Here is a 27,064-nt window from a genome sequence, read left to right as displayed (position 1 = left end):
GTGTGGACGCGCATTGTTGGCGTGAACGTGCACGTTCTTCGAGTCTGCAATAACTCTGCAAGCAAGACGTCACTGTAAAGCGGTAGTACAATCACTCTTACCTGTGGATTACATGGCAGAATTTCAATACAAAGTATCCTTTATCAATTTCATATGTTGCAACTTGCAAACTATTGTCGTTTCAGGCAATGTTATGATGAACGTTTGTTGCTGCTTACATCCGGAACAATGTAACTTTTCAGGACACGTTGCTTGCTATATCAACGCAACTGTTACTTTGTATCAATGATCCTAATCGATGCTGCAGCGCTAATTAGCACATCTTCAAATACGCAACAATAACTACAATTCACACACACATAAACCTGTTTCACTCACTGCCTTTTTATTGTCGTTCCACATATCCAGTTTGCCTTTTCTCAACGAATGAATGAGCAATGCCATCCCTTGATGTCATTGGTGAATAGCCTATGGCATTGGTAACTCATCCATTCCAACGGTCATAACCTATGCTAAAGTGTTGACTTGTCTTCTCTGACTTGTCTGTCTTATAACCAAAAGTGTGTGTATAGATCTTTGTGGGTCGACCAACACCAATGTTTAATGTGCCAACATGTTATCCCATTCAGCCAAAGGTGGCCAAAGGAAAGACAAACAGCAGATAAAGTTAAAGCCCTCTATAGACTTGACTTAGCCTAAAGTATAACACCAATACTACTTTACCAATACTACTTTACCAATACTACTTTACTTGCCCATGGCATCATGTTCTCTTACATTCGAGGGCCTTCTAGATATTTTGCATCTAACCGATTTGGCTATAAGCTGTAAGCTATAAGCTGCCCAAGTATTTTAATCAGTAATTAATGTTAGACCACAATGAAAATTATTATAACTAGGCTACAGAGGTGATTATTGGGCATCTTGAAAACCTGTATTTACAGTAGGAAAATGGGGGAAGGTCATGCTTTTTCAATTTCAGTCAAGGGGAGGGGTTAGTATTATTTAAATCTAGTCCAGGAGAAGGAAGGGTCATGTCATTTGTCATTAATTACATTTCAATATTTCAGAGCGTTTTATAATGAGTTGATTATTAGGCTACATATAGATGTGTGCCGGATGCCGCCCCTCATCTCTGATTCTCTACTGGGCACTCAATATCATATTATTTTTAGATTTTTCTTGATTTCTCGTCTATTTAACCAGGTAGGCCAGTTGAGAACAAGTTCTCATTTACAACTGCGAACTGGCTATTTAGTGTGGTCTCAATCAAATGATCCATAGGCTTTAGCCTAGGAAGTGCATGCTCGAAGATGCACAGAACAATACACACAGCAATGGATATTCAAACCCTGAGTCCGGCCTGCTCTGCTGAGCAAAAACTGTTTTGTGTGCTGCTTAATAACCAATGGCTGCACTGTGTAGTGCTACGTGGCAGTTCACGAGGAGAGTCAAAGGTTTCTTCTAAAATAATTTTTGATTAGGTCTAATCCAAAAAATGTGCACGGACTAGCCTATAGCCCGGGGATAATCAACTAGATTCAGCTGCGGACCGATTTTTATTCTTGAGAGGATGGTCGGGGCCAGAACATAATTATAAAGAATTTGTTGACTGCAAGAAGCGAAAACATATATACAGTTGAAGTCGAAAGTTTACATACACTTAGGTTGGAGTCATTAAAACTTGTTTTTCAACCACTCCACAAATTTCTTGTTAACAAACTATAGTTTTGGCAAGTCGGTTAGGACATCTACTTTGTGCATGACACAAGTAATTTTTACAGCAATTGTTTACAGACAGATTATTTCACTTATAAATCACTGTATCACAATTCCAGTGGGTCAGAAGTTTACAATCACCAAGTTGACCGTGCCTTTAAACAGCTTGAAAAATTCCAGAAAATGATGTCATGGCTTTAGAAGCTTCTGATAGGCTAATTGACATAATTTGAGTCAATTGGAGGTGTACCTGTGGATGTATTTCAAGGCCTACCTTCAAACTCAGTGCCTCTTTGCTTGACATCATGGGGAAATCAGCAAAGACCTCAGAAAAATAATTGTAGACCTCCACAAGTCTGGTTCATCCTTGGGAGCAATTTCCAAACGCCTGAAGGTACCACGTTCATCTGTACAAACAATAGTACGCAAGTACACCATGGGACCACGCAGCCGTCATACCGCTCAGGAAGGAGACGCATTCTGTATCCTAGAGATGAATGTACTTTGGTGCGAAAAGTGCAAATCAATCCCAGAACAACAGCAAAGGACCATGTGAAGATGCTGGAGGAAACAGGTACAAAAGTATCTATATCCGCAGTAAAACAAGTCCTATATCGGGGGGGTAGAAAGGCCGCTCAGCAAGGAAGAAGCCACTGCTCCAAAACTGCCATAAAAAAGTCAGACTACGGTTTACAACTGCACATGGGGACAAAGATCATACTTTTTGGAGAAATGTCCTCTGGTCTGATGAAACAAAAATAGAACTGTTTGGCCATAATGACCATCGTTATGTTTGGAGGAAAAAGGGGGAGGCTTGCAAGCCGAAGAACACCATCCCAACCGTGAAGCACAGGGGTGGCAGCATCATGTTGTGGGGGTGCTTTGCAGCAGGAGGGACTGGTGCACTTCACAAAATAGATGAGGGAGGGAAATTATGTGGATATATTGAAGCAACATCTCAAGATATCAGTGAGGAAGTTAAAGCTTGGTCGCAAATGGGTCTTCCAAATGGACAATGACCCCAAGCATACTTCCAAAATTGTGGCAAAATGGCTTAAGGACATCAAAGTCAAGGTATTGGAGTGGCACTTACACTTAGGGGTGTACTCACTTTTTGTTGCCAGCGGTTTAGACATTAATGGCTGTGTGTTGAGTTATTTTGAGGGGACAGCAAATGTACACTGTTATACAAGCTGTACACTCACTACTTTACATTGTAGCAAAGTGTCATTTCTTCAGTGTTGTCACATGAAAAGATATACTCAAATATTTACAAAAATGTGAGGGCTGTACTCACTTTTGTGATATACTGTATATATTAGTACCAGTCAAAAGTTTGGACACACCTACTCATTCAAGGGTTTTTCTTTATTTTTAATAGTGAAGCCATCAAAACTCTGAAATAACACATTTGGAATCATGTATTAACCAAAAAAGTGTTAAACAAATCAAAATATATGTTATATTTGAGATTCTTCAAAGTAGCCACCCTTTGCCTTGATGACAGCTTTGCACACTCTTGGCATTCTCACAACCAGCTTCATGAGGTAGTCACCTGGAATGCTTTTCCAACAGTCTTGAAGGAGTTCCCACATATGCTGATTTGGCCATGGTCCGCCAGTTGGGGAACCCTGCTATAGCCAATGCTCTGTTCAGTTTGAGAGGGAGAGCTCGAAGAAGATGAGAAGGAGGACCGGAGGTCAAATTTGATTACTTGCTACTACTATAGCCTAATTGATTTAATTAAGAACAATATGCTCTTTCCCATAGTCTACTTATCAGATTTATTGACCTCACAATAGCCATATTTGAGTAATTTACATTGTGGGGCTGAAAGTTGTAGCAGCGGCACAATCAATCGGAAATGGACAGCTCATGGTGCTGAGAATAGGCCTAGACATAATTCATTTAAACCGTCTTCATTTAAATTACACTTTACCTACATAAGGGACGTGAGCGGCATTTCCCGTATGGTTGATGAGGATCTCCATATTGCAAATGTACGGTCCCTTACTAGACATCCGCACGTGTTGTTAACCTCTTAATTCGTGATGGTAAATGCCCATTGTCAGACATTGCAAATGGACAGTGTACAGTTGTACATTTCCAATGTATTTAATGAGGGATTTAACATCCCCAAATAGACAGGCTGAAATAAACACCAATGAGCGATTGGACAGTGTCCATTACACATATTCTATATTGTCAGTGTGAACATGCTCTTCTGCAAGTTGACAGTGTCCATTGCCAATGTATATCCATAACGACTTCTCATTACGAAATGGACATGCTGAATCAACATCAATGAGAAATTCTTACTTCCTATGACTTCCTATGATCAAACATGACAAATAAACCTTCTAGGTTGATTCAGGGCTTAACATAGTGATATATATATAATTTGGTCAGTATATATGCCATTTGGACATTTCTTATGCCATTTGGACATGGTACACTGACTTTTTGGTTCGGAAGCCGACTTCCTATGATCATATATTGCAAATGGACAAAACATAGGCCTTATGGACAAACTCAATAAAATAAGACAAATGTGTGGCCATACGGTTACTACATATGTGTAATTGACCAAAAAATATGTATAATTGGCACACAAAAAAAGCACTTTTTATGAGGTTTTAACATTTTGAAAAAATATTCTTTGGACCTGACTTTGTGACCATTTCCCATATGAAAATCTATGGTGGAGCGCGCTCACCCTCTATGGGAATTTTGGTTATTTTACACTTGGCATTTGCAACTTTCCCGGTTGCAATATGGTTTTGATGAACTGCCGTCCATTTGAGTGGTATTTGCGATTGTGTATATTGTCCATTTCATGGTGCTTTGTGGTGCTTCATGGTGCTTGTGCTTTGTGTTGGAGCCTATTTCTTCCTATTTTAAGAAATAATAGGTAGGCCTACATGTTTAGGCTATAGGCTGCTATATCCATAGATTTGTTGGTCAATTCCTCCACCCACCATAAAACTAAGACTCGAATTGAGGAGGTATGATGAGAGGGATATGCCATAGGCATACCTTTTTATTACAGAAAATGGCAAATGATTTTGAAGAAAATCAAATGTATCTGATTATATAAAGTGATCTATAACAGCGCTTTAGTCTGCGATGCTTTATGTTAGAAACAAGCTGTAAAATACCCAGGAAAGACGTGACTCCGATGCAAATGGGGAGATCATTGTTTCGTTTCGTTGACCTTCAGAGGCTGACTTTGCTTGGGAAGTAATCTAATCCTTTCACTATCAATTGATTAAGCTATTAACTGTCTGTACTAGAGGTCGACCGATTAATCGGAATGGCCGATTTCAAGTTTTCATAACAATCGGAAATCTGTATTTTTGGGCGCCGATTTGCCGTTATTTATTATTATTTTATTTTAATTTTTTACACCTTTATTTAATCTTTATTTAACTAGGCAAGTAAGTTAAGAACACATTCTTATTTTCAATGACGGCCTAGGAACGAGGCAGAACGACAGATTTTTAACCTTGTCAGCTCGGGGGATCCAATCTTGCAACCTTACAGTTAACTAGTCCAATGCTCTAACACTGATTACATTGCACTCCACGAGGAGCCTGCCTGTGCCGCGAATGCAGTAAGCTAAGGTAAATTGCTAGCTAGCATTAAACTTATCTTATAAAAAACAATCAATCAATGACTGTTATTGCTCCAATATGTACTTAACCATAAACATCAAATCAAGTTTCAAATCAAATCAAGTTTATTTTATATAGCCCTTCGTACATCAGCTAATATCTCGAAGTGCTCTACAGAAACCCAGCCTAAAACCCCAAACAGCAAGCAATGCAGGTGTAGAAGCACGGTGGCTAGGAAAAACTCCCTAGAAAGGCCAAAACCTAGGAAGAAACCTAGAGAGGTTGCCTTTCTTAAAATCAATACACAAGTATATATTTTTAAACCTGCATATTTACCTAAAAGAAATCCAGGTTAGCAGGCAATATTAACCAGGTGAAATTGTGTCATTTCTCTTGCGTTCATTGCACGCAGAGTCAGGGTATATGCAACAGTTTGGGCCGCCTGGCTCTTTGCGAACTAATTTGCCAGAATTTTACGTAATTATGACAACATTGAAGGTTGTGCAATGTAACAGGAATATTTAGACTCATGGATGCCACCCGTTAGATAAAATACGGAACGGAATAAATGTTTTGTTTTCGAGGTGATAGTTTCCGGATTAGTCAAAGGTACACTTATTTTCCACCATAATTTGCAAATTAATTAATTAAAAATCCTACAATGTGATTTTCTGGATTTTCTTCCCTCATTTTGTCTGTCATAGTTGAAGTGTACCTATCATCTTTTTAAGTGGGAGAACTTGCACAATTGGTGGCTGACTAAATACTTTTTTTGCCTCGTTTCGTTGACCTTCAGAGGCTGACTTTGCTTGGGAAGTAATCTAATCCTTTCTAATCCTTTCACTATCAATTGATTAAGCTATTAACTGTCTGTACTAGAGGTCGACCGATTAATCGGAATGGCCGATTTCAAGTTTTCATAACAATCGGAAATCTGTATTTTTGGGCGCCGATTTGCCGTTATTTATTATTATTTTATTTTAATTTTTTACACCTTTATTTAATCTTTATTTAACTAGGCAAGTAAGTTAAGAACACATTCTTATTTTCAATGACGGCCTAGGAACGAGGCAGAACGACAGATTTTTAACCTTGTCAGCTCGGGGGATCCAATCTTGCAACCTTACAGTTAACTAGTCCAATGCTCTAACACTGATTACATTGCACTCCACGAGGAGCCTGCCTGTGCCGCGAATGCAGTAAGCTAAGGTAAATTGCTAGCTAGCATTAAACTTATCTTATAAAAAACAATCAATCAATGACTGTTATTGCTCCAATATGTACTTAACCATAAACATCAAATCAAGTTTCAAATCAAATCAAGTTTATTTTATATAGCCCTTCGTACATCAGCTAATATCTCGAAGTGCTCTACAGAAACCCAGCCTAAAACCCCAAACAGCAAGCAATGCAGGTGTAGAAGCACGGTGGCTAGGAAAAACTCCCTAGAAAGGCCAAAACCTAGGAAGAAACCTAGAGAGGTTGCCTTTCTTAAAATCAATACACAAGTATATATTTTTAAACCTGCATATTTACCTAAAAGAAATCCAGGTTAGCAGGCAATATTAACCAGGTGAAATTGTGTCATTTCTCTTGCGTTCATTGCACGCAGAGTCAGGGTATATGCAACAGTTTGGGCCGCCTGGCTCTTTGCGAACTAATTTGCCAGAATTTTACGTAATTATGACAACATTGAAGGTTGTGCAATGTAACAGGAATATTTAGACTCATGGATGCCACCCGTTAGATAAAATACGGAACGGAATAAATGTTTTGTTTTCGAGGTGATAGTTTCCGGATTAGTCAAAGGTACACTTATTTTCCACCATAATTTGCAAATTAATTAATTAAAAATCCTACAATGTGATTTTCTGGATTTTCTTCCCTCATTTTGTCTGTCATAGTTGAAGTGTACCTATCATCTTTTTAAGTGGGAGAACTTGCACAATTGGTGGCTGACTAAATACTTTTTTTGCCCCACTGTATATGGTTTAGAGAGAAATAGTCGACGCGTTATAATTCCTGTAATAACTTGCGGCTGAACTTTACAGGGGTTCCTTCGTTATTTTACCGTTCATGTCTTCCATAGAGAATGTCTTGATCTACTTCAAATAAGGTCTGTGTTTCGTGCAGGTTTAAACCGCCTCTACGTTTTGATACCCGTGTAAATCTCACTAGGATAAGGTAACGTTTGTCAACATATTTTCATAAATCCACTCTACAAAAAAAATGATCTTCGCTTATATTTAGCCAATATTGATCAGAGTTACCTTGTCCTATGGATATCTACACAGTTATAAAATTGGCAAGGTGGTGTAAGCCTACACGAAACACAGACCTTATTTTAAGTGAATCTAAAAATATCCTATGGAATAAATGAAGGAACCGCTTTTCAGATTTTGCTAGAAGGTGTCATGGGAATTATGACTCGCACTTTGGTCGTCAATTCTTACCATGCCCATTATTAAAATAGGATTTCCTGCATATAGAAATGACAGTTTTTGTTTTCAACATTTTCAACAGGTAACTTAAACTCTATTTTTATTCAAACAGTTGAGAGTATTTGTCTCCTAAGCAGACTCGTCAGTATCATTGTCACTTCAGAGTGTGTGTGTATTTATGTATTATATTAAGTTAAAATAAAAGTGTTCATTGTTCATTCAGTATTGTTGCAGTTGTCATTATTACAAAAATGTGTGTGTCTGTGTATGATATATATATATAATATATATATATATTTTTTTTAATAAATCGGCCGATTAATCGGTATCGGCTTTTTTTGTCCTCCAATAATCGGTATCGGTATCGGCGTTGAAAAATCATAATCGGTCGACCTCTAGTCTGTACAGTAGAAGATGTTTAAACCCAGACAGCTTTTAGGGAAACACTTGTGACCTTTTCTCGTTGGGTTAAGCCACGGAAGAAGAGTAGCCAGCAGTTAAAGCTTACATGTTTCTGTGTCGGTAGGCCTACTCTGTCTGGGATGGAAATGTAGGCCTAACTTTTGAAAGTACAATGCTCAGATTCCTAATGACGTCTTGGATGTAATTATTGCAAACGGACAGTTTCGTTGCAAACAAGACACACTGATTTGGCATGGGAGAAATGTGACAAAATGAACACATAGGCCTATTTCTCTGTCCATTCTTAGGCTGTAATTTCAGTAATTTGTGTGGTATTAAAAAAGATTCCTCTAATATGTAAAATTAATGAGAAAATGCTAATTTTTTCTATATACGATGATAGATTAATGCAATGCTTTTACTATAAAGGAGAACTTTGCACCCCTACTCATGTCCACGGTGGTCTGCGTACCCACAACCTCCTGACCCGCAGCCCTGTGCGCTATCAAAATTCCACATTGCCATGTAGGCTACAGGACGAAGAACAGTTTCTCATATCTGAGGCTCTGCCTGGTCTGTCCAAGAAGTGCGGGTAAACGCCGTCCACTTTTGTTTTAATTATTAATTTAGCTGTAGGAGAGGGTCTTCTTATTTTTTTGCGTTCAGATAGGGTTTAGGGAAACTATATTTTGCTGAAGGGAGGACCATCCATTTTCTACAGGTAAACCTTATTATAAATAACATTCACTTTCTAACTGAAAAATCTCACTAATTTGGAACTGTCCAAATAATTATTATAATGAGAACAGAACTTTAGGCTCCTAACCTTATTCCTCACCTTTAGTGGACTGATCTCGAATAACCACCGGTGAAAGCAAATCCCCCGGGTGGGTCTCTGCCATATTGCTTCCACTTCTCCAATATTTTGAAGAATTAAGGAGAGGAGAGCTGAGGAGAGGAAAGCCCACGTCTTGAATTTAAAGGTAGCACGAGTTTGTGAAGGACAGCGTTGAACTACCCATTGTATAGGTCTCATGCTGTTGCCAACGTGGATTGTAGATAACTGTAGGTTTACTCTTTGCCAGTTCACTTGTTGCTCCTTTTCAATCAATACTTCTCAGTCAGATACAGAATCTTTACTTAAAGATAGTAAAATTAGTATTGCATAAATCTTACCTGTTTTTCAGTTTTAGAGATAAAAGATCTGTCTCTATCCCAAATGTTTTTCACATTGTGCTGTGTGGTAATCCTGTGTGCTGTTCAGTTTATGACCGGTGAAACCAGTGACAACCTTACTGTGGCACTCACACTCACTCACTCTCTCTCTCTCTCTCTCTCTCTCACATACTCTCTCACTCACACACACACACACACACACACACACCTACACACCCACACACACACATTCATGAGGAAACACAGGGGTTAAGGGAATCGGGTTACAATCAGTCAGCTCGGTCCTATATCAGTCTACTGCAGCCCCATGCACCTAATAACTGTCAGAGTGCTGTCTGTGTGTCACGCCCTGACCTTAGAGATCCGTTTTATTCTCTATTTTGGTTAGGTCAGGGTGTGACTAGGGTGGGTACTCCAGTTTTTGTATTTCTATCTTGGCCTGGTATGGTTTCCAATCAGAGGCAGCTGTCTATCGTTGTCTCTGATTGGGGATTTTATTTAGGCAGCCTTTTCCCCACTGTGGTTGTGGGATCTTGTTTTTGTGTAGTGCCTGTGAGCACTGCATTTGCGTCACGTTTCGTTACTCTTTATTGTTTTTTTGTTGTGAGTTTCATCTAATAAACATGTGGAACTCTACGCACGAAGCGTCTTGTTCCATTTATTCCAACGATCGTGACACTGTGCAGTTGACCATGATTGTTATAATTGTTATTGTTTAACCCAAAGCTGCTATAAAAGTGTATCTTGGGACCTTAGATTTGATCAGTTCTTTGCCTTGTCTTACTCTGTCACTCTCCCAGGTCTTGAACCAGAATGGCAGGGAGTGTCTTCCTGCTCCTATTAGCTGGGACCCTGCTCTGTGGGCTACTGTTCCACACAGTGAGCCAGAATGAAGCTGGGGACAGGACCCGCACCAGGAGACCCAACTTCATCATCATTCTGGCAGATGATATTGGATGGGGAGACCTAGGAGCCAACCAGCAGGCGGGTCAGAGGTCAAGCCAAACCCCTCATCTGGATCTGATGGCCCAGCAAGGAATGAGGTACAGCTCTTGTTAGCCTGTTCACTAACCAACTAGCCTAACTTAAAGTAGGCTTTTTCTCACAGGATAGAACTGTCATGGATAACTGCTACAGGAGGTGGAGGCTTTAGTTCCAGTCCTGGTGTCAAATACCTTTATTGAATCATGAGTTACACATGTCTTACTTATGTATTGTAACAAGTATTTGCACACCCTGTAACTCTCTAGTCCAGAACCAGTGTTGGTCACCACCACTTTATTTGTTCAAAACCCATTTTGTCCTCCATAACCCCTTTCATCTGTATCCTCCAGGTTGACAGACTTCCACTCCCCAGCCTCCACCTGCTCCCCGTCCCGTGCTGCTCTCCTCACAGGCCGACACGGCCTGAGGAACGGGGTCACACACAACTTCGCTGTGGGGTCTGTGGGTGGGCTACCCCTCTCTGAGACCACCCTGGCCGAGATACTGCACCAGGGTGGATACTACACAGCCATGATCGGTGAGAGGCAAAGAGACCTCCTCCATGTTATTCTATTCTATATTTTATTATGTTTTGTTCTATTCTATCCTGCTCTATTCTATTCTATTTTATTCTGTTCTAAACCGTTGTGTTTTCTCTGTTGTAAGTGTAGGTAAATGGCATCTAGGGCACAATGGTCCATACAGTCCCACCAAAAGAGGTAAGAGGCATTGGGCTCTTGAGTTAAATGGTTGACATATTATATATACTATATCTATCTGCATGAAGCCACAGTAGTGCAGGTGTTACAGTGAATGTGAGGTCTAAAACAATGAGTGTCTTATTGCTTTCTGTGGGCAGGTTTTGACTACTACCTGGGGATCCCATACAGTAATGATATGGGCTGTACAGACCTGCCTGGTTATGACCTGCCCTCCTGCCCTCCCTGTTACCCCGGACCACAGATACTACACAACAGGTGGGGGTTGTATGCTCATGGTTAACACAGGTACACAAACATACACAGGGGTCTTTGTTTGCTCTCATAGACAGATGAGTTTATACAGACTGAACCGGATTCTAATTTGAGACCCAGAAATATAATTTTTCCTGCATGAATCATACATTTTCTTGCCAGAACTAGGGCTGTGGCGGTAACAAAATCTTGTAAGCCGGTGATTGTCAAGTGATTGTCAAGCAAATAACTGCTGTCTCACATTAATTGACCGTTAATTAACATAAACACATTTAGCACCTCCTGTCTTCCACACACAGCCTACAAGCCACTGATGCAGACCTTTGGAACGTCTACATTTTAACAAGTCTAATAAATCCATGTAATATAGCCGACACCTTCACAATAAAGCCATTATATTGTAGGCTATTAAGATGGTGCCGGAGAAGAAGGCAGACGTTTTACGTGCCCCCAACCGATTGTTTTTTTGTTCGTTTATTTGCGTTGTTTGTAACTTATTTTTTTACTTATTTTGTACATAATGTTGCCGCTACCGGCTCTTATGACCGAAAATAACTTCTGGACATCAGGACTGCGATTACTCACCACGGACAGGCGGAATCCTTTTTTTCCTTTAACGAGTCTGACAAGGCCAACGCGAACGATATACTGCTTTCTCGGGAACAGGCCCAGATCCCAGTTATTTGCATGAAGAGGAGGCGGAGAAAAGGGGGCAGGAGAACCGGCTGGCCGCTGAGAATTCGTAGGCGATTGAATAAACCCCCACTTCCTTCCATTCTGCTAGCAAACGTGCAGTCTTTGGACAATAAAATAGATGACCTACGCGGAAGATTAGACTACCAACAGGACATTCAAAACTGTAATGTCTTATGCTTCACGGAGACGTGGCTGAACGACGACACTATTAACATACAGCTGGCTGGTTATACGCTGCACCGGCAGGATAGAAGAGCGGCGTCTGGTAAGACAAGGGGCGGCTGACTATATTTGTGTAAATAACAGCTGGTGCACGATATCTAAGGCAGCCTCAAACTATTGCTCGCCTGAGGTAGAATATCTCATGATAAGCTGTAGACAACACTATCTACCTAGAGAGTTTTCATCTGTATTTTTCGTAGCTGTTTACATACACCACAGTCAGAAGCTGGCACTAAGACTGCATTGAATGAGCTGTATTCCGCCATAAGCAAACAAGAAAAAGCTCACCAGAGGCGGCGGTGAACTTAAATCCGTTTTACCAAATTTCTATCAGCATGTTAAATGTGCAACCAGAGGGAAAAAAACCCTAGGCCACCTTTACTCCACACACAGAGACGCATACAAAGCTCTCCCTCACCCTCAATTTGGCAAATCTGACCATAATTCTATCCTCCTGATTCCTGCTTACAAGCAGAAATTAAAGCAGGGAGCACCAGTGACTAGATCAATAACAAAGTGGTCAGATGAAGCAGATGCTAAGCAACAGGACTGTTCTGCTTGCACAGACTGGAATGTGTTCCGGGATTCCCCCGATGGCATTGAGGAGTACACCACATCAGTCATTAGCTTCATCAATAAGTGCATCGATATCTTTGTCCCCACAGTGACCATACGTACATACCCCAACCAGAAGCCATGGATTACAGGCAACATCCCCACTGAGCTAAAGGCTAGAGCTGCCGCTTTCAAGGAGCGGGACTCTAACCCGGAAGCTTATAAGAAACAGGTCAACATTCACAAGGCCGCAGAGCCAGATGGATTACCAGGATGTGTACTGCGAGCATGCGCTGACCAACTGGCAAGTGTCTTCACTGACATTTTCAACCTCTCCTGTCTGTAATACCTACATGTTTTAAGCAGACCACCATAGTGTCTGTACCCAAGAACACTAAGGTAACCTGCCTAAACGACTACCGACCCGTAGCTCTCACGTCTGTAGCCATGAAGTGCTTTGAAAGGCTGGTCATGGCTCACATCAACACCGTTATCCCAGAAACCCTAGACCCACTCCAATTTTCATACTGCCCCAACAGATCCACAGATGATGCAATCTCTATTGCACTCCACACTGCCCTTTCCCACCTGGACAAAAGGAACACCTATGTGAGAATGCTATTCATTGACTACAGCTCAGCGTTCAACACCATAGTGCCCTCAAAGCTCATCAATAAGCTAAGGACCCTGGGACTGAACACCTCCCTCTGCAACTGGATCCTGGATTTCCTGACGGGCCGCCCCCAGGTGGTAAGGGTAGGTAACAACACATCCGCCACGTTGATCCTCAACACAGGGGCCCCTAAGGGGTGCGTACTCAGTCCTCTCCTGTACTCCCTGTTCACTCATGACTGCACAGCCAGGCACGACTCCAACACCATCATTAAGTTTGCCGAAGACACAACAGTGGTAGGCCTGATCACCGACAACGACGAGGCAGACTATAGGGAGGAGGTCAGAGACCTGGCCGTGTGGTGCCAGGACAACAACCTCTCCCTCAACGTGATCAAGACAAAGGAGATGATTGTGGACTACAGGAAAAAGAGGACCGAGCATGACCCCATTCTCATCGACAGTGCTGCAGTGGAGCAGGTTGAGAGCTTCAAGTTCCTTGGTGTCCACATCACCAACAAAGTAACATGGACCAAGCACACCAAGACAGTCGTGAAGAGGGCTTGACAAACCTATTCCCCCTCAGGAGACTGAAAAGATGTGTCAAAGATGTGTCAAACTGCTCGGCCTCCGACCGCAAGGCACTACAGAGGGTAGTGCGAACAGCCCAGTACATCACTGGGGCCAAGCTTCCTGCCATCCAGGACCTCTATACCAGGCGGTGTCAGAGGAAGGCCTTAAAATTTTCAAAGACTCCAGCCACCCATGTCATAGACTGTTCTCTCTGCTACCGCACGACAAGTGGTACCGGAGCGCCAAGTCTATGTCCAAGAGGCTTCTAAACATTTTCTGCCCCCAAGCCATAAGACTCCTGAACACCTAATCAAGTGGCTAGCCAGACTATTTGCATTGCGCCCCCTCCCCCTCTTTTACACCGCTGCTACTCTCTGTTGTAAACATCTATGCATAGTCACTTTAATAACTCTACCTACATGTACATATTACCTCAACTAACCGGTGCCCCCACACATTGACTCTGTACCGGTACCCCCCTGTATATAGTCTCACTATTGTTATTTTACTGTTGCTCTTTAATTACTTGTTACTTTTATTTCTTATTCTTGTCCGTTTTTTTTAAAACTGCGTTGTTGGTTAAGGGCTCGTAAGTATGCATTTCACCTGTTGTATTCGGCGCATGTGACTAATAAAATTTGATTTGATTATTTATTTTAGACAGGTCTAAGGCTGTATCACAACCGGCCGTGAATGGGAGTCCCATAGGGCAGCGCACAATTGGCCCAGTGTCGTCCGGGTTTGGCCGGTGTAGGCCGTCATTGTAAATAAGAATTTGTTCTTAACTGACTTGCCTAGTTAAATAAAGGTTACATTTAAAAAAAGAAAGATAAAAAAGGAACATTATATGAAGAAAATGTAGTCTATTTCAGACAATATTTGCTTAGAATTCCATGGCACTATTTTATAGCATGAAGAATACAAATGAAAAGCTGAATAAAATTGGAAGGATATTTTCTACAAACAATTTAAGGGAGTGCACACATGCGGCTATTCTATGTTGAGCGGTTAATAAAGAAACAGCTACTCCTATATGCTTAATCTAGAGTTATTAATGTAACTTTAGTTGGGATACAAACATTGGGCTATATGTTTATACATTCTAAGGCTGAATGATGTTTATACATTCTAAGGTTGCATGATGCGACTCTAATGATGTTTGGAAAAAAGTAGCATGAAAGGCATGAGCTCTGCTTAGTTTTTTGCACAGGCTGTACACACTTCATCAGTCTCTCATTCACAATTTTACAAGCATTTGATAATGCCTCGAATTTCCCGGCGCCATCCCCTTTGTGTGACTCTAATGCCCCCTAAAAAATCCATGCAATCTGTGGCCAGTGGCCATTGTGCCCTTGGGCTGAATATAATAATTTTAATTCCCTTCTCCCTATGTGCTGCTTGCGCCGAATCACCTCTCACTCACATGGCTCGTCACGTGATCGGGTCTTTCTCACAGGCTACAAGTGAAGACGGACACATCGGGGACTCAACTGCGCGCGTACTTATCCAATTCTGAGGTGCATATTGAAGATATTGGAACAACTGTACACATTTAATTTTTGTCAGCCAACAAGATGAGTAGGCCTAACGAACAGCAAAAGCACGAGCCTATGTCAATCTACTATCCCCCATAGTACAAGAGTTTAACTATTCTATTCTGTGTGAGAAATAAATATTCCAAACATAGTCTTATTCACAACACAGTTGTGGGATGTGATAGATCCCAAATGAATACAACCACTAGCATTAAAAAAAATTAACCAATGAGGCTGATGCAACAGATCAGAACATTTAGCTTAAAATGTTGATAAACTATACGGCTATTTCTTCACATTATAAGCGCAGCAATGAGCACATGGCAGTAGGCTATTAGCGGGAATGTTCCACTAAACGGTCACGTGGAATTGGACTGCCTTCATGACTCTTGACCGCTGGTGTGGCGGTAATACGGTCACCGTAACAGCCCTAGTCAGAACTCTGCATTCTCCTAATACTGAATATTTGTGTTGTCTACTTAACCAGATTGAAGAGGAGTGGTTACAGCAGCTGTTACACCAAAGTGGCTCTGCCTCTGTTTGAGAACAGGACCATTGTAGAGCAGCCTCTGGACCTGTGGAGGCTAACACAGCGATACACATCCACTGCACTCAATGTCATACACACAGCCAGGTAAAATATGCCCATAAAAACATATGTGTCAGGAAAAAACATACAGCTATTTAATAGAACAAAACCCTCATATGAGGTACTGTAACTTGGGTTGCTGCCGTTGATATAGCCTATATACTCAGTGAGACAGTTGTATGTTGGTCATGGCGTGATATGTTTACAGGTTAGTGCAAAGGGAACATAGTTCTGAACGAATGTAGCCCAGATTCTTAGAACAGAAATGGCAACATGTTTTTGTCAGTACACGTGCTGTTTATTTTCAGAAACCAATTTCACAATCTGTCTGTGCCAACATTCTGATTCCGAAAGCAAAGATGGTGTTCCATTCTCTCATGTCAGAGCACAGCTGCCTAAACAGTAAGAAACGTGTGTTAAGAAGGGGTTATTTGGGCTGAACAATATTCTGTAAGTCTGACTCTCTCGTTTTACATCACACCTGTTTGAAATGCCCATCGCTTACAGTATCAGGTCTCGTGACGGCTTAATACACTCTCACTCTGCCAAAGAGAAGAGCTTGCCCTTTCTCTAGCAAGTCAAGTGGCTATCTATAGGCATATACAGTAGCCTACCATACTCGTAGCTCAAATATACCTTTCTTCTCAGTGCTCAAACGTTTAAATGTGGGATCTTTTATGTTATCAATATCATGATTTCATGTTTCTTCATAGGGAACGGGGACAACCTTTTCTGCTCTATGTAGCTCTGGCACACATGCACGTCCCCCTGTCCCCCCCTTCCTACGCCCCCCACCCCTCAGAAGGCGGTGTGTACGCTGCCAGTCTGCGGGAGATGGACGGTCTGGTGGGGGCAATAAAGAATGCCTCTGATGCCTCAGACAAGGAGAACACTCTCATCTGGTTCACTGGTGAGTGATCACTGACTACCAGCGATCATGTTTCCATTTGGATCATTGAACATCACTGTATTTTTTTATGTGTTTTTCTCCAGGTGATAATGGCCCCTGGGAGCAAAAGTGCCAGTATGCAGGAAGTGTGGGTCCTTTCCTGGGGAAGTGGCAGACCAGCAGAGGTAAGTACTTCCTGGGTCAGCACTTGCATTCTAGTGCATCAATTCACTGAACTAAATTATGAACCTTATGGATATTGACGTCAATGGTCCATGTATTGGTCTGTTACCTGTCTGTCAGGTGGGGGCTCTGCCAAGCGGACCACTTGGGAGGGGGGGCACAGGGTGCCCACAGTGTCCTACTGGCCTGGCAGAGTACCAGCCAACAGCACCAGCTCTGCCCTGCTCAGGTTTGGTCATCATTACAGTACAGATATATCTGAAGCTACTCCCAGCTCAGATACAAAACACAGGTGAATGAATGTTACACTTTTGCGTTATTCGTGCAAACTTGACCCCTCTTTCTCCTGATCTCCCCTCTCCATTCTCCAAGTGGTCTGGATATCTTCCCCACCCTCCTCTCCCTAGCTGGAGTGAACCCCCCATCAGACAGACGCTATGACGGTATCGACGCCACAGACGTCCTCCTACACGGCAAAGAAACAGGAAATGAGGTATGACCCACTGAGCTATCAGAGCTAGTCGTAACACAAATGTAGTGTCGTAGAACTACTCTGAAACAGGAATATGATCGGATGGATTTCTGGAACGAGTCTCTCTCATTTGTCTTCCTCTCCCTACCTGCAGTTCCTCTTCCACCCCAACAGTGGCGCGGCAGGGAAATATGGGGACCTGCAGACCGTCAGACTGGGGCGCCACAAGGCCTTCTACATCACGGGTAATACAGCCCCTAAAGTAACGGCTAAAAGGGATCTGGATAAACTTCATTGGTATGCTTGGTCAGGTGTAGTGAGTGACTGACTGAGATTTGATTGGTCTACTGTAGTATTGATAGTTTAGTGAAATAGTAGTATTGATAGTTTAGTTTACTGTAGTACATGTTGCCCCTACAGGTGCGGCTGAGGCGTGTGGGGGGTCTACAGGGAGGCAGGAGCTCCACGACCCCCCTATGATATTTGACCTGTCTGGGGACAAGGGCGAGGAGACACCCCTGGACCCCACCACGGAGGAGTACAAGGAGGTGGATGAGAGGGTGAGGAGGTGGAGGGAGGCACTGCTCTATGACATTGCCACTGACCAATCAGTGTCCACGGCCGACTACGCCACAGACCAATCAGCAGCCCCCTGCTGTGACCCCCGGCACACAGCTTGCCGCTGCCACACCCTGGGCTGAGGACACACACACATTCAGTGTTACACAGTTTGACATTCACAGAAAGACCGACTGATACGCAGACACACACACACGCTTTAGTTTTTGTCCAATAATTGTTTGCTCTTGGAGGTATGTGCGTGCCAATGGGAATGTAGAAATCACAGACCTGTAGCCTACATCTGGGTTCATGTAAACAACCCCAGAGAACAACCAGAAACATCCGCCAGAGTGAAGAAGAAAAGCAAATAGTATCAAGCCTGTTGTGAGGAGGCCGTACTGTGGGTCATTCTCCTGGAGGTCAGTACTGGGGATTGGCTGAGACACATTGCTCACTGCTGCTCTGAGGGGAAACATGGGAAGACAGCTGCTGTTGCGTAGCAAGGACAATTCACCGTATTATTACCAATATTAAGTGTTTTCCTGTACACAGGCTTTTTGTACAGTTATATAACGGAGGCTTCTGGGTTGCTCTAGCACTCTCTGGTGGGGAGTATATGACCATGCAATAAGTAGAATGCAGTTGCCAATACACTGATCTAAGACCAGTTTAGTTTTGTCCCACGAATAACTTCACTTTAACGCAAAATCAAAACATCCAAAGAACATGAGTGTTCTTAAAGCTCCACCCTTTGGCAAGTCAGTCACAGGATCATAACAATAGGTGTGCTATTTACATACTATATGTATAAATGTATATATACACAAACAATAAAAAAAAATCACTTTCCACCAAAACCACTTAAGACCTAATGTATTGATGAATAATACTAATTTCATATTCCAAAAGAGTATTTAGTACAAGTCAACATAATTTTTTTACAAAGTAAAAACATCTGTCATATCTGAAATGTTACGATATTCAATATTATGTAGTCAATGGTGTTAATAATGAAATCAATGAAATAAAAGGACCTGTACGATCCTATAATACAGTTCTCTATTCAGTTTTTCACATTTCAGTATTTGACTTTTCTTTCCACCTTTTTTCCTAGAGCTGTTAGAAAACTATCGCTTCAGACATATGATAAAGCCCCCCCTCTTTCTTTCTCTTCCCCCCCTCTTCTCGCTCAGGGCGTGCCACAGCTAGAGAACAGTGATAAGCCTCAGTCTCTGTGCCCCTCTCTGCCACCATACACTGGGTTCTAGCCAATCTGCATCAAGCAGCAGAATAGGACGCGGACTTTCCAGTCAGTGTTATATATCACTAAACGATACTAAGAGGTGATAAAAGTACAATTGAATGGTTTTGCCTCTTCCCCTTTTGACAATGTTAAGCACTTTGAACACTTCTCAATAGCTCTATATGAATGCAATTAAATATTAAAGTCCCTTTTTAACCATGTTAATATTGGTTAATATTAGACTAGAGGTAGGCTACAACTTCAGAGCCCAGACCTCCTTTCCTTCTGATAGTTAGGGAATTAAATGTTTTTATTCATATTGACCTTCAGGGCCAGGTATACGACAATGTACAGAGACAGGTCTACTGTCTATCCATACTCTACTTCTGAGTGGCGCATGACAGTAACCAATCACCATTGTGGCTTCTACATTTCTCCCATCTGATTGGCTCATTGGGGACATGGGGGTGGGACCTGGGGGGGGGGGGGGTTCTCTGAATAATGATATCCCTTCTTCTAGCTTGAATGGCTCCAGTTGATTGGTTCCCGGGAAAAGTCGGGTCAGTTGCTCTGGTTGCTGACTGGAGGAAACTCGTTCTCGTCATCCAGATAGACGGGTCCCTTGGTAAACTCATGTTGAGGGATCACATCACCTTTCTTAGCCCCTCCATCTGAGTAGCCTGGGAGGAGGATTGAGGGACGGAGAAGAAGAAGATGGAAAGATGACAAAAGGTCACATCACCAGACTAAATTACACAAGGTAAGACAGACACACACCATACACACAACCAAACATCCACATAATACCTGTGAGAGTGGTAGAAGAGGGTGGGGTCGAGGGGAGAGCCACAGTGGCAGCGTATGATGGGCTGTTTGACGGTGGGAGGGACCTTCTATCCTCAAGCTCCTCCTCTTCCTGTTGTTCTTCCTGTGGCTCCTTATCTCCTTCAAATAGTCTGGAGAAAACACAAAAAGAGCCTGAGAGCAAATACACACGCACAGAAGCGCATATACAAACATGCTTCCACACACACCAGGGTTGGGGTATATTCTATTTAAATTCCAGTCAATTCAGAAAGTAAACCAAATTTCTGATTGAAAAGCAGTGAAGAGAAATGAAATGGGACTTTCAGTGTACTTCCTTAAATTACTGGAATTTAAATGGAATTGACCCCAACCTTGAGGCTCACACACTTATTCACCTATGTTTCCTGACCAACACACACTCTCCTCGCTCCTGTGTGTCGATGTTATAGATGTAGATATGTCCATCTGATGACGCCACCAGCAGACGAGGCAGCTTCTGAACCCTGAAAATCATAACAAATAGGACTGTCAAATAAAGAGTTACCAAACATCGTAACGCACACAGACACACACCATCCCCCCGACAAACACACACAAACTTACGTGGCCAAGGCGCAGATGTTCTTGAGTCCGAACATGTTAAGTCGTACAGTGGCGAAGGCCCGGTCCTGGTGCATTATGTCAGAGACCTGGGAGGGAAGGTAGGTGCTGGCTGCTGTGAACATCTTTCCCACGTATGCACCCCACGTAGGACATTCCCCCTCTCGACTACAGACAGATAGAAGAGACATAGTCACACTCAACAAGTCAATCACACTCCTCTTCCCAACTGACTACAAAGACAACTGTAACACAAAGCATCTTCCACTCCTGACAACTAGCCACTGAGGACCAGAAAGGGCCAAGTTGTAACACAATCAACACAACAAAATCAAAAGAAAGTAAACAGTGTGTACCTGGGGCTGTGATGTTCCAGTTTGAAGATATGGACCGTTTCGGTGTTGCTGGAGGCACAGAGGAACTGGGCGTCTGAACTAAAGGACAACGAGCTGATACTCACGTACCTGAGACAAACACGCATGGTAAAAGTCATCATCCTCAAGAGACCAAACCTACTCCTACAAAACCTTGTAGTGGGAAACATTCTGTAGTATTGTGTGTCTATCAGCTGTAGTATTGTGTGTGTGTGTGTCTGTAGTCTGTCTGCCAGAAACTGACCTCTTCATCCCTCTGCGGAACTCAAACAGTCTTTGTCCCTCTGGGATGGTGAACACTCGGATCACTGTACCCTGGGGAAGAGGAGGAGGAGATGGTCAGACAGAACTATTGTACACAGAGAAAGGGAGTGACACAGAGTGTACAAAACATTAAGAACACCTGCTCTTTCCATGACCAGGTGAACGTTAGGATCCCTTATTGATGCCACTTGTTAAATCCACTTCAATCAGTGTAGATGAAGGGGAGGAGACAGGTTAAAGAATGATTTTTAAGCCTTGAGACAATTGAGGCATGGCTTGTGTATGTGTGCCATTCAGAGGATGAATTGGCAAGACAAAAGATTTAAGTGCCTTTGAACAGGGTATGGAAGTAGGTTCCAGGCACACCGGTTTGTGTCAAGAACTGCAACGTTGCTGGATTTTTCATGCTCAACAGTTTCCTGTGTGTATCAAGAATGGTCCACCACCCAAAGGACATCCAGCCAACTTGACACAACTGTGGGAAGCATAGGAGTCAACATGGGCCAGCATCCCTGTGGAACGCAACTCAATATTAGGAAGGTGTTCCTAATGCTTGGTATACTCAGTGTATATACAGAGAGATACAGTAGAAAGACAAGCAGAGATAAACAGAAAGACAGAGGGAGGAACAGTCAGGCTCACCCTCTCGGAGGCGCTGGCCAGTTTGGTTCCTGACGCGTTGAATGTGAGAGCTGCAAGGGGACTGTCATGGGCTGGGATCATCGTCACCGTGCTCTGAGGAACCCACAGGTCATACGTCATTGACATTAACCTGCAACCACTTCAACAGCCGTGACATGCAATGACTGTACTCCATGTACTCAAAAGTATTAAGGCATTTCCACTACCACTGCAAACACTATACTACCTAATCACAAGCTGCGATTGAGATCAACATGAATACCCCCTGCGTTGTGCTGTGTAGACTGACTTGAATAGCAGCGGTGGCAGAAGAAGTTTGAATGTCAGGTCTTACCAGGTTGTTGGCGTCATAAACCATGATCTCCCCGATGGTCTGACTGCCAGGGTACGCCAGGTAGGAGTTACCATGGCTCACAGAGAGGGCACAGAGACCTGACGGGTTTTGGAGGGTGTGTCTGTGTTTAAAAACGGAGCATAGTTGAGGGTACGCATCGTGTGTGTGTGCCTACGTGTGTATTCAGTACCTGAGGGGTTGTGTGGTATGTTGAGCAGCGTCTTGAGCAGCTTCATGTCTTTGATGTTGTGGATGTAGACTGACTCCTCCAGACACACTACCAGCCTCTACAGGGGACGGAGAGAGAAACGTTACTGCAGAGCTATAAGGTTTGGAATGGGAATCCCTCTCAGGTGGGCCTCAATCTGACCTAGGGATTGGGGTGAGGAGTGGGTTTGGAATGGGGCCTCCGATGGCCATTACCTGTCTGTTGAGCCTGACTGAGAGGATGTTGTTGGAGTAGCTATAGTTGCAGATCTCTGTTCCCCTCTTGAAGTGGTAGACGTTCATACGTCGGGGCATGGAGAGACTGACCACCACCACCAGACTGCTGGAGAACAACCGCTCCACGATGTACACGTCTGGACACTCCGCTGGGAAAGGGAGGGAAGGAAGTGGGTGGGAAGGGTTAAATCACATTGATGTGCTTATATAAAAACACTTTGCATAGAACACACACACACACACACAGGTAAACATGTGCATAGAGCACACATGCACAGACACGCAAACACGTACACACTCACGCAGGCGCACATTCCATCACATTCATTTCATAGTTTAATATTTTCTGAACTTTTATTTTTCTTAAAACTGCATTGTTGGTTAAGCGCATGTAAGTAAGCATTTCACGGTAAGCATAGTTGAGGGTACGCCTGTTGTATTTGGCGCATGTGACAAAATTGTATTTGATTTTTTGATTCGACACTCAAACCAAAGCATTAATACGCTGACACTTTCCTCTCACCGTGATATGAAACACTGATAAAATACTTGTAGAATGCATTACTGGGAACAGGCTTATGGTGTAACACATTACTCACTACCATTGTTTACATACGTGGGAGAGGGTGGACTGTGTCAGCTTAGAACAACTTGTTCTCTGGTTACAGAGACTACTGTACAACCACGCTGGTTGACCTGACCACAGTTTACTAGGTGCTTGTTTTGTCCCTGTCCTATGATACCAGTTTAGTGAACATCTGCCAGTGTTTAATTGTAGTTACTAGCTACCAGTACACACAGGCTATAAGGAAACTCACTCACCTCCTTCATGGATGCAGTCCATCTTGTCCACCGAGGTGACAGAGAAGAGTCTGTAGCCTGACTTAGTGCCCACTGATAGAGACCTGAGACACAAAGAGACCCAACTGTTATTACACATCCATGATGGTGCCCACTATGTGTATACTCTTTATCAGAGTTTCCCAAACTCAGTCCTGGTGTTAAACAAATCAAAATATATTTTATATTTGAGATTCTTCAAAGTAGCCACCCTTTGCCTTGACAGCTTTGCACACTCTTGGTATTCTCTCAACCAGCTTCATGAGATAGTCACCTGGAATGCATTTCAATTAACTTGTTAATTTGTGGAATTTCTTTCCTTCTTAATGCATTTAAGCCAATCCGTTGTGTTGTGACAAGGTAGGGGTGGTATACAAAAGATATCCCTATTTGGTAAAAGACAAATCCATATTATGGCAAGAACAGCTCAAATAAGCAAAGATAAACGACAGTCCATCATTACTTTAAGACAGTCAATGCGGAAAATTTCAAGAGCAGTGCAGTCGGAAAAACCATCAAGTGCTATGATGAAACTGGCTCTCATGAGGACCGCCACAAAAAGGAAGATCCAGAGTTACCTCTGCTGCAGCGGATACGTTCATTAGAGTTAACTGCACCTCAGATTGCAGCACAAATAAATGCTTCACAGAGTTCAAGTAACAGACACATCTCAACACCAACTGTTCAGAGGAGACTGTGTGAATCAGGCCTTCATGGTCAAATTGCTGCAAAGAAACCACTACTAAAGGACACCAATAATAAGAAGAGGCTTGCTTGGGCCAAGAAACACGAGCAATGGACATTAGACCGGTGGAAATTGGTCTGATGAGTCCAAATTTGATAGTGATAGAGTGCTGCATCAGATGACCTGGCCTCCACAATCACCCGACCTCAACCCAATTGAGATGGTTTGGGATGAGTTGGGCCGCAGAGTGAAGAAAAAGCAGCCAACAAGTGCTCAGCATATGTGGGCACTCCTTCAAGACTGTTGGAAAAGCATTCCTCATGAAGCTGGTTGAGAGAATGCCAAGAGTGCGAAAAGCTGTCATCAAGGCAAAGGGTGGCTACTTTGAAGGATCTAAAATCTAAAATATATTTTGATTTGATTAACACTTTTTTGGTTACTACATGATTCCATGTGTTATTTCATAGTTTTGATGTCTTCACTATTATTCTACAATGTAGAAAATAGTAAAAATAAAGAAAAACCCTTGAATGAGTAGGTGTGTCCAAACTTTTGACTGGTACTGTAGATGTTAACTTGTGGTGCCATAATTTATGTAAATCATATACCATAGGGGTCTTAAGCTACGGAAATAAATGCACATACAACAGAAAAACCATACAATAAAAAATTAGATGACACAATGTTTATGAGTGGAAAGGCTGATTGGAACAAGGCTGATTGGACCACTAAAGGCAGAGGATGTTGTTTTCTAAGGACAGTCATACACACACTCGGCTAACCGGGAAGTGTAGGGAATACGTGTAATGCCTCACTACTCAGTGAGCTATATATAGCAGTCATGGGGAAATTAAGGATACACAGTGTGCTGTATAGCCAACACAGCAAGAATTGAATCAGGTCATGTATTATTATTATATCTTTTTTTAGGATCCCCATTCGCTGTTGCGAAAGGATGTGATCGCCCTAAGCACTTCAAACAGCACACTATCTATGGGCATATACAGAAATACTGTAGAGAAAAGGAGGGGCAGGCGTCTGTCAACAGACGGAATAGGATGGAGTAGGATGATATAGGATATTCATTCTAGAATAGACACTGATTTAAGATTAGTTTAATGTTTTCCTCTCTTATGGTTTAGGTTACACTATCGGGAGGGTGAGCTGATCATAGATCTGTTCCTGAGGGCAACCGCTACCCAGAGTTGATCAGGTGTGTGGTTCAGTGGGATATAGGCCTTGCCCAGCCAGGCAACATATAGCCTAACTGCTGAGAATGATTGAAAATGGGAGAGAGTTAATGTCAATGTGTCTGTTTGACAACCTGGATTGTTTACAACACCAGACCCCATCCATGCAGCTGTTATTACACCTGTAATTGACCTGTAGATCAACAGTGTCTGGATGCTCCTTTATCACTCACACTAATGTTGCCATAATCCAATACATCCAACCGCCCCATGCATGCAGTTGTGATAGCCTAAGTATTTCACAGTTCCAAAACTCATTGCATGTGTCATCATCTGAGACAAATACCAGACTTGCACAATACACACAAAAAATGTGGGTTCCTCAAGTGTTCTTTGCGAAGAGTGATGGTTCTATGTGGAACCATACTGACCCAAATAACCCTTTGAGCCCTTCAATAGTTATTTGCAGTTAAAAAAAAAGGTTATTTCCGTTTTAAATTTAAACGTAGGGGTGGCGGCTCATTTGAATATTTTGGGGCTTGGTTTGCTCACAGATATTTCTGTGCAACCGTGAGTGAGTGTCATTGCAGTTTATCTAAAATCTTGTGTTATGCTATCATATGTTATACAGTATATGACTTAGGCCAGTGACCGTGTTTTATGAACAGTTGACTAAGTCAGTAGTTCTCAATTCTCTCCCCAGGGACCCCCAGCAGTTCCAGAGCTAGCACACCTAATTCAACTTGTTAATAAACATAATAAAACCTGTGGAATTTGTATAATATAATATGGCTAGTAAAACAAAATGTAAAAAACTTGTACGGCTCTACAATAGAAATAAGAATGAATAGAACAGGTGTCTCCATTCAAGTAAATTATGGCATAAAAGAGTACCACAGTAAGAGTCGTAATGCCCATAAAACATAGCAGTCAAACAGGGAAATGGTTCCAATCGTTTTTCCACCATTCATTTTTACCATAGGGGATTTTATAAACACTTAAAATAAGGGCTGTGTTTCGTCTAGGCTTACCCTGGCTTGACATTTTGATAACCACGTAAATCTCTCCAGGACAAGGTGACTTTTATCAAGATTGCCTGATATTGCCCCCCATAAAAAAAACATTAAATGCTGATTAGCTGCTAATGTGGCTATCATAGAGAACTAAAAATGCCATGATGATATGGACAACAAGACTGCCGAATCGAGACAAAGGTAAGAATCTCTGGATTAACTAACTAATGTTAGCTAAATGTATTAATCAATACATTGGTTACATGTCTTTAAATGGAAAATTCTGTGAACTGTCTCGTGCAAGTTTTAAATTGACAAAATACATGTTGGCAAAAGTGTCAGCTAGAGATGACGTGCAGGAGCTTACAGGGATTTGTTGTTTTGCATGATGTCTCTTTTGATGCTAATTAGCATTTTCGAATCTAAGAGTA

At 42.3% G+C, this 27,064-nt stretch overlaps 4 protein-coding genes across 8 annotated transcripts in view; 2 read left to right on the top strand and 2 right to left on the bottom strand.

The window, feature by feature from the left end:
• The window catches only part of LOC139580684 (monocarboxylate transporter 7-like), a 15,307-nt gene extending 5,735 nt beyond the window's left edge, over positions 1 to 9,572 (bottom strand). The window contains exon 1 of one of the 2 annotated variants that reach the window (XM_071409596.1): positions 9,353 to 9,572. Coding sequence is in view for 1 of the 2 variants with exons in the window: in XM_071409595.1 (XP_071265696.1) it covers positions 9,015 to 9,078 (64 nt within the window). In the remaining variant the exon portion in view is untranslated. Of the gene's footprint in view, positions 1 to 9,014; positions 9,117 to 9,352 lie in introns of those variants that run through there. The other variant, XM_071409595.1, reaches the window with a different exon arrangement.
• On the top strand, positions 3 to 19,251 carry LOC139580687 (arylsulfatase G-like). Of its 4 annotated transcripts, none has more exons than XM_071409601.1 (12): positions 3 to 82; positions 10,153 to 10,395; positions 10,687 to 10,874; positions 11,008 to 11,055; positions 11,196 to 11,313; positions 15,991 to 16,137; positions 16,806 to 17,002; positions 17,086 to 17,166; positions 17,285 to 17,393; positions 17,537 to 17,657; positions 17,791 to 17,881; positions 18,057 to 19,251. In XM_071409601.1, exons 2-12 carry the CDS (start codon positions 10,166 to 10,168, stop codon positions 18,335 to 18,337), a joined length of 1,611 nt encoding a protein of 536 aa, XP_071265702.1. In that variant the 5' UTR covers positions 3 to 82; positions 10,153 to 10,165; the 3' UTR covers positions 18,338 to 19,251. The 4 variants fall into 4 exon arrangements, with proteins under 4 accessions (XP_071265702.1, XP_071265704.1, XP_071265706.1 ...); XM_071409603.1 differs by lacking the exon at positions 3 to 82 and adding an exon at positions 8,268 to 8,897; XM_071409604.1 differs by lacking the exon at positions 3 to 82 and adding an exon at positions 9,036 to 9,159.
• Positions 19,054 to 27,064, bottom strand: part of LOC139580688 (WD repeat domain phosphoinositide-interacting protein 1-like) — a 9,018-nt gene continuing 1,007 nt past the window's right edge. Inside the window, exons 2-12 of the mRNA XM_071409606.1 lie at positions 23,728 to 23,810; positions 22,885 to 23,054; positions 22,652 to 22,748; positions 22,462 to 22,559; positions 22,128 to 22,220; positions 21,466 to 21,536; positions 21,204 to 21,311; positions 20,851 to 21,015; positions 20,643 to 20,750; positions 20,248 to 20,396; positions 19,054 to 20,120 (exon numbers count right to left, since the gene is read on the bottom strand). Of these exons, the coding sequence (XP_071265707.1) occupies positions 20,002 to 20,120; positions 20,248 to 20,396; positions 20,643 to 20,750; positions 20,851 to 21,015; positions 21,204 to 21,311; positions 21,466 to 21,536; positions 22,128 to 22,220; positions 22,462 to 22,559; positions 22,652 to 22,748; positions 22,885 to 23,054; positions 23,728 to 23,810 (1,261 nt within the window). The 3' untranslated portion in view covers positions 19,054 to 20,001. The remainder of the gene's footprint in view (positions 20,121 to 20,247; positions 20,397 to 20,642; positions 20,751 to 20,850; positions 21,016 to 21,203; positions 21,312 to 21,465; positions 21,537 to 22,127; positions 22,221 to 22,461; positions 22,560 to 22,651; positions 22,749 to 22,884; positions 23,055 to 23,727; positions 23,811 to 27,064) is intronic.
• Positions 26,241 to 27,064, top strand: part of prkar1ab (protein kinase, cAMP-dependent, regulatory, type I, alpha (tissue specific extinguisher 1) b) — a 13,392-nt gene continuing 12,568 nt past the window's right edge. Inside the window, exon 1 of the mRNA XM_071409608.1 lies at positions 26,241 to 26,834. The gene's annotated coding sequence lies outside the window, so the exon portion shown is untranslated. The remainder of the gene's footprint in view (positions 26,835 to 27,064) is intronic.

This window comes from Salvelinus alpinus, chromosome 7 (genome assembly GCF_045679555.1).
Source record: "Salvelinus alpinus chromosome 7, SLU_Salpinus.1, whole genome shotgun sequence".
In the NCBI taxonomy this organism is placed as follows: domain Eukaryota; kingdom Metazoa; phylum Chordata; class Actinopteri; order Salmoniformes; family Salmonidae; genus Salvelinus; species Salvelinus alpinus.
Note: the sequence above shows the minus strand (reverse complement) of the source record. Positions and strands in the feature narration are given on the sequence as shown.

Bases quoted from the DNA above. Each gene is read 5' to 3' on its own strand.
- LOC139580687 (XM_071409601.1), top strand. From the start codon at position 10,166: ATGGCAGGGAGTGTCTTCCTGCTCCTATTAGCTGGGACCCTGCTCTGT. The intron at 10,875-11,007 runs GTGAGAGGCAAA...TTGTAAGTGTAG, and splicing joins ATACTACACAGCCATGATCG to GTAAATGGCATCTAGGGCAC. The intron at 16,138-16,805 runs GTAAAATATGCC...GTTTCTTCATAG, and splicing joins AATGTCATACACACAGCCAG to GGAACGGGGACAACCTTTTC.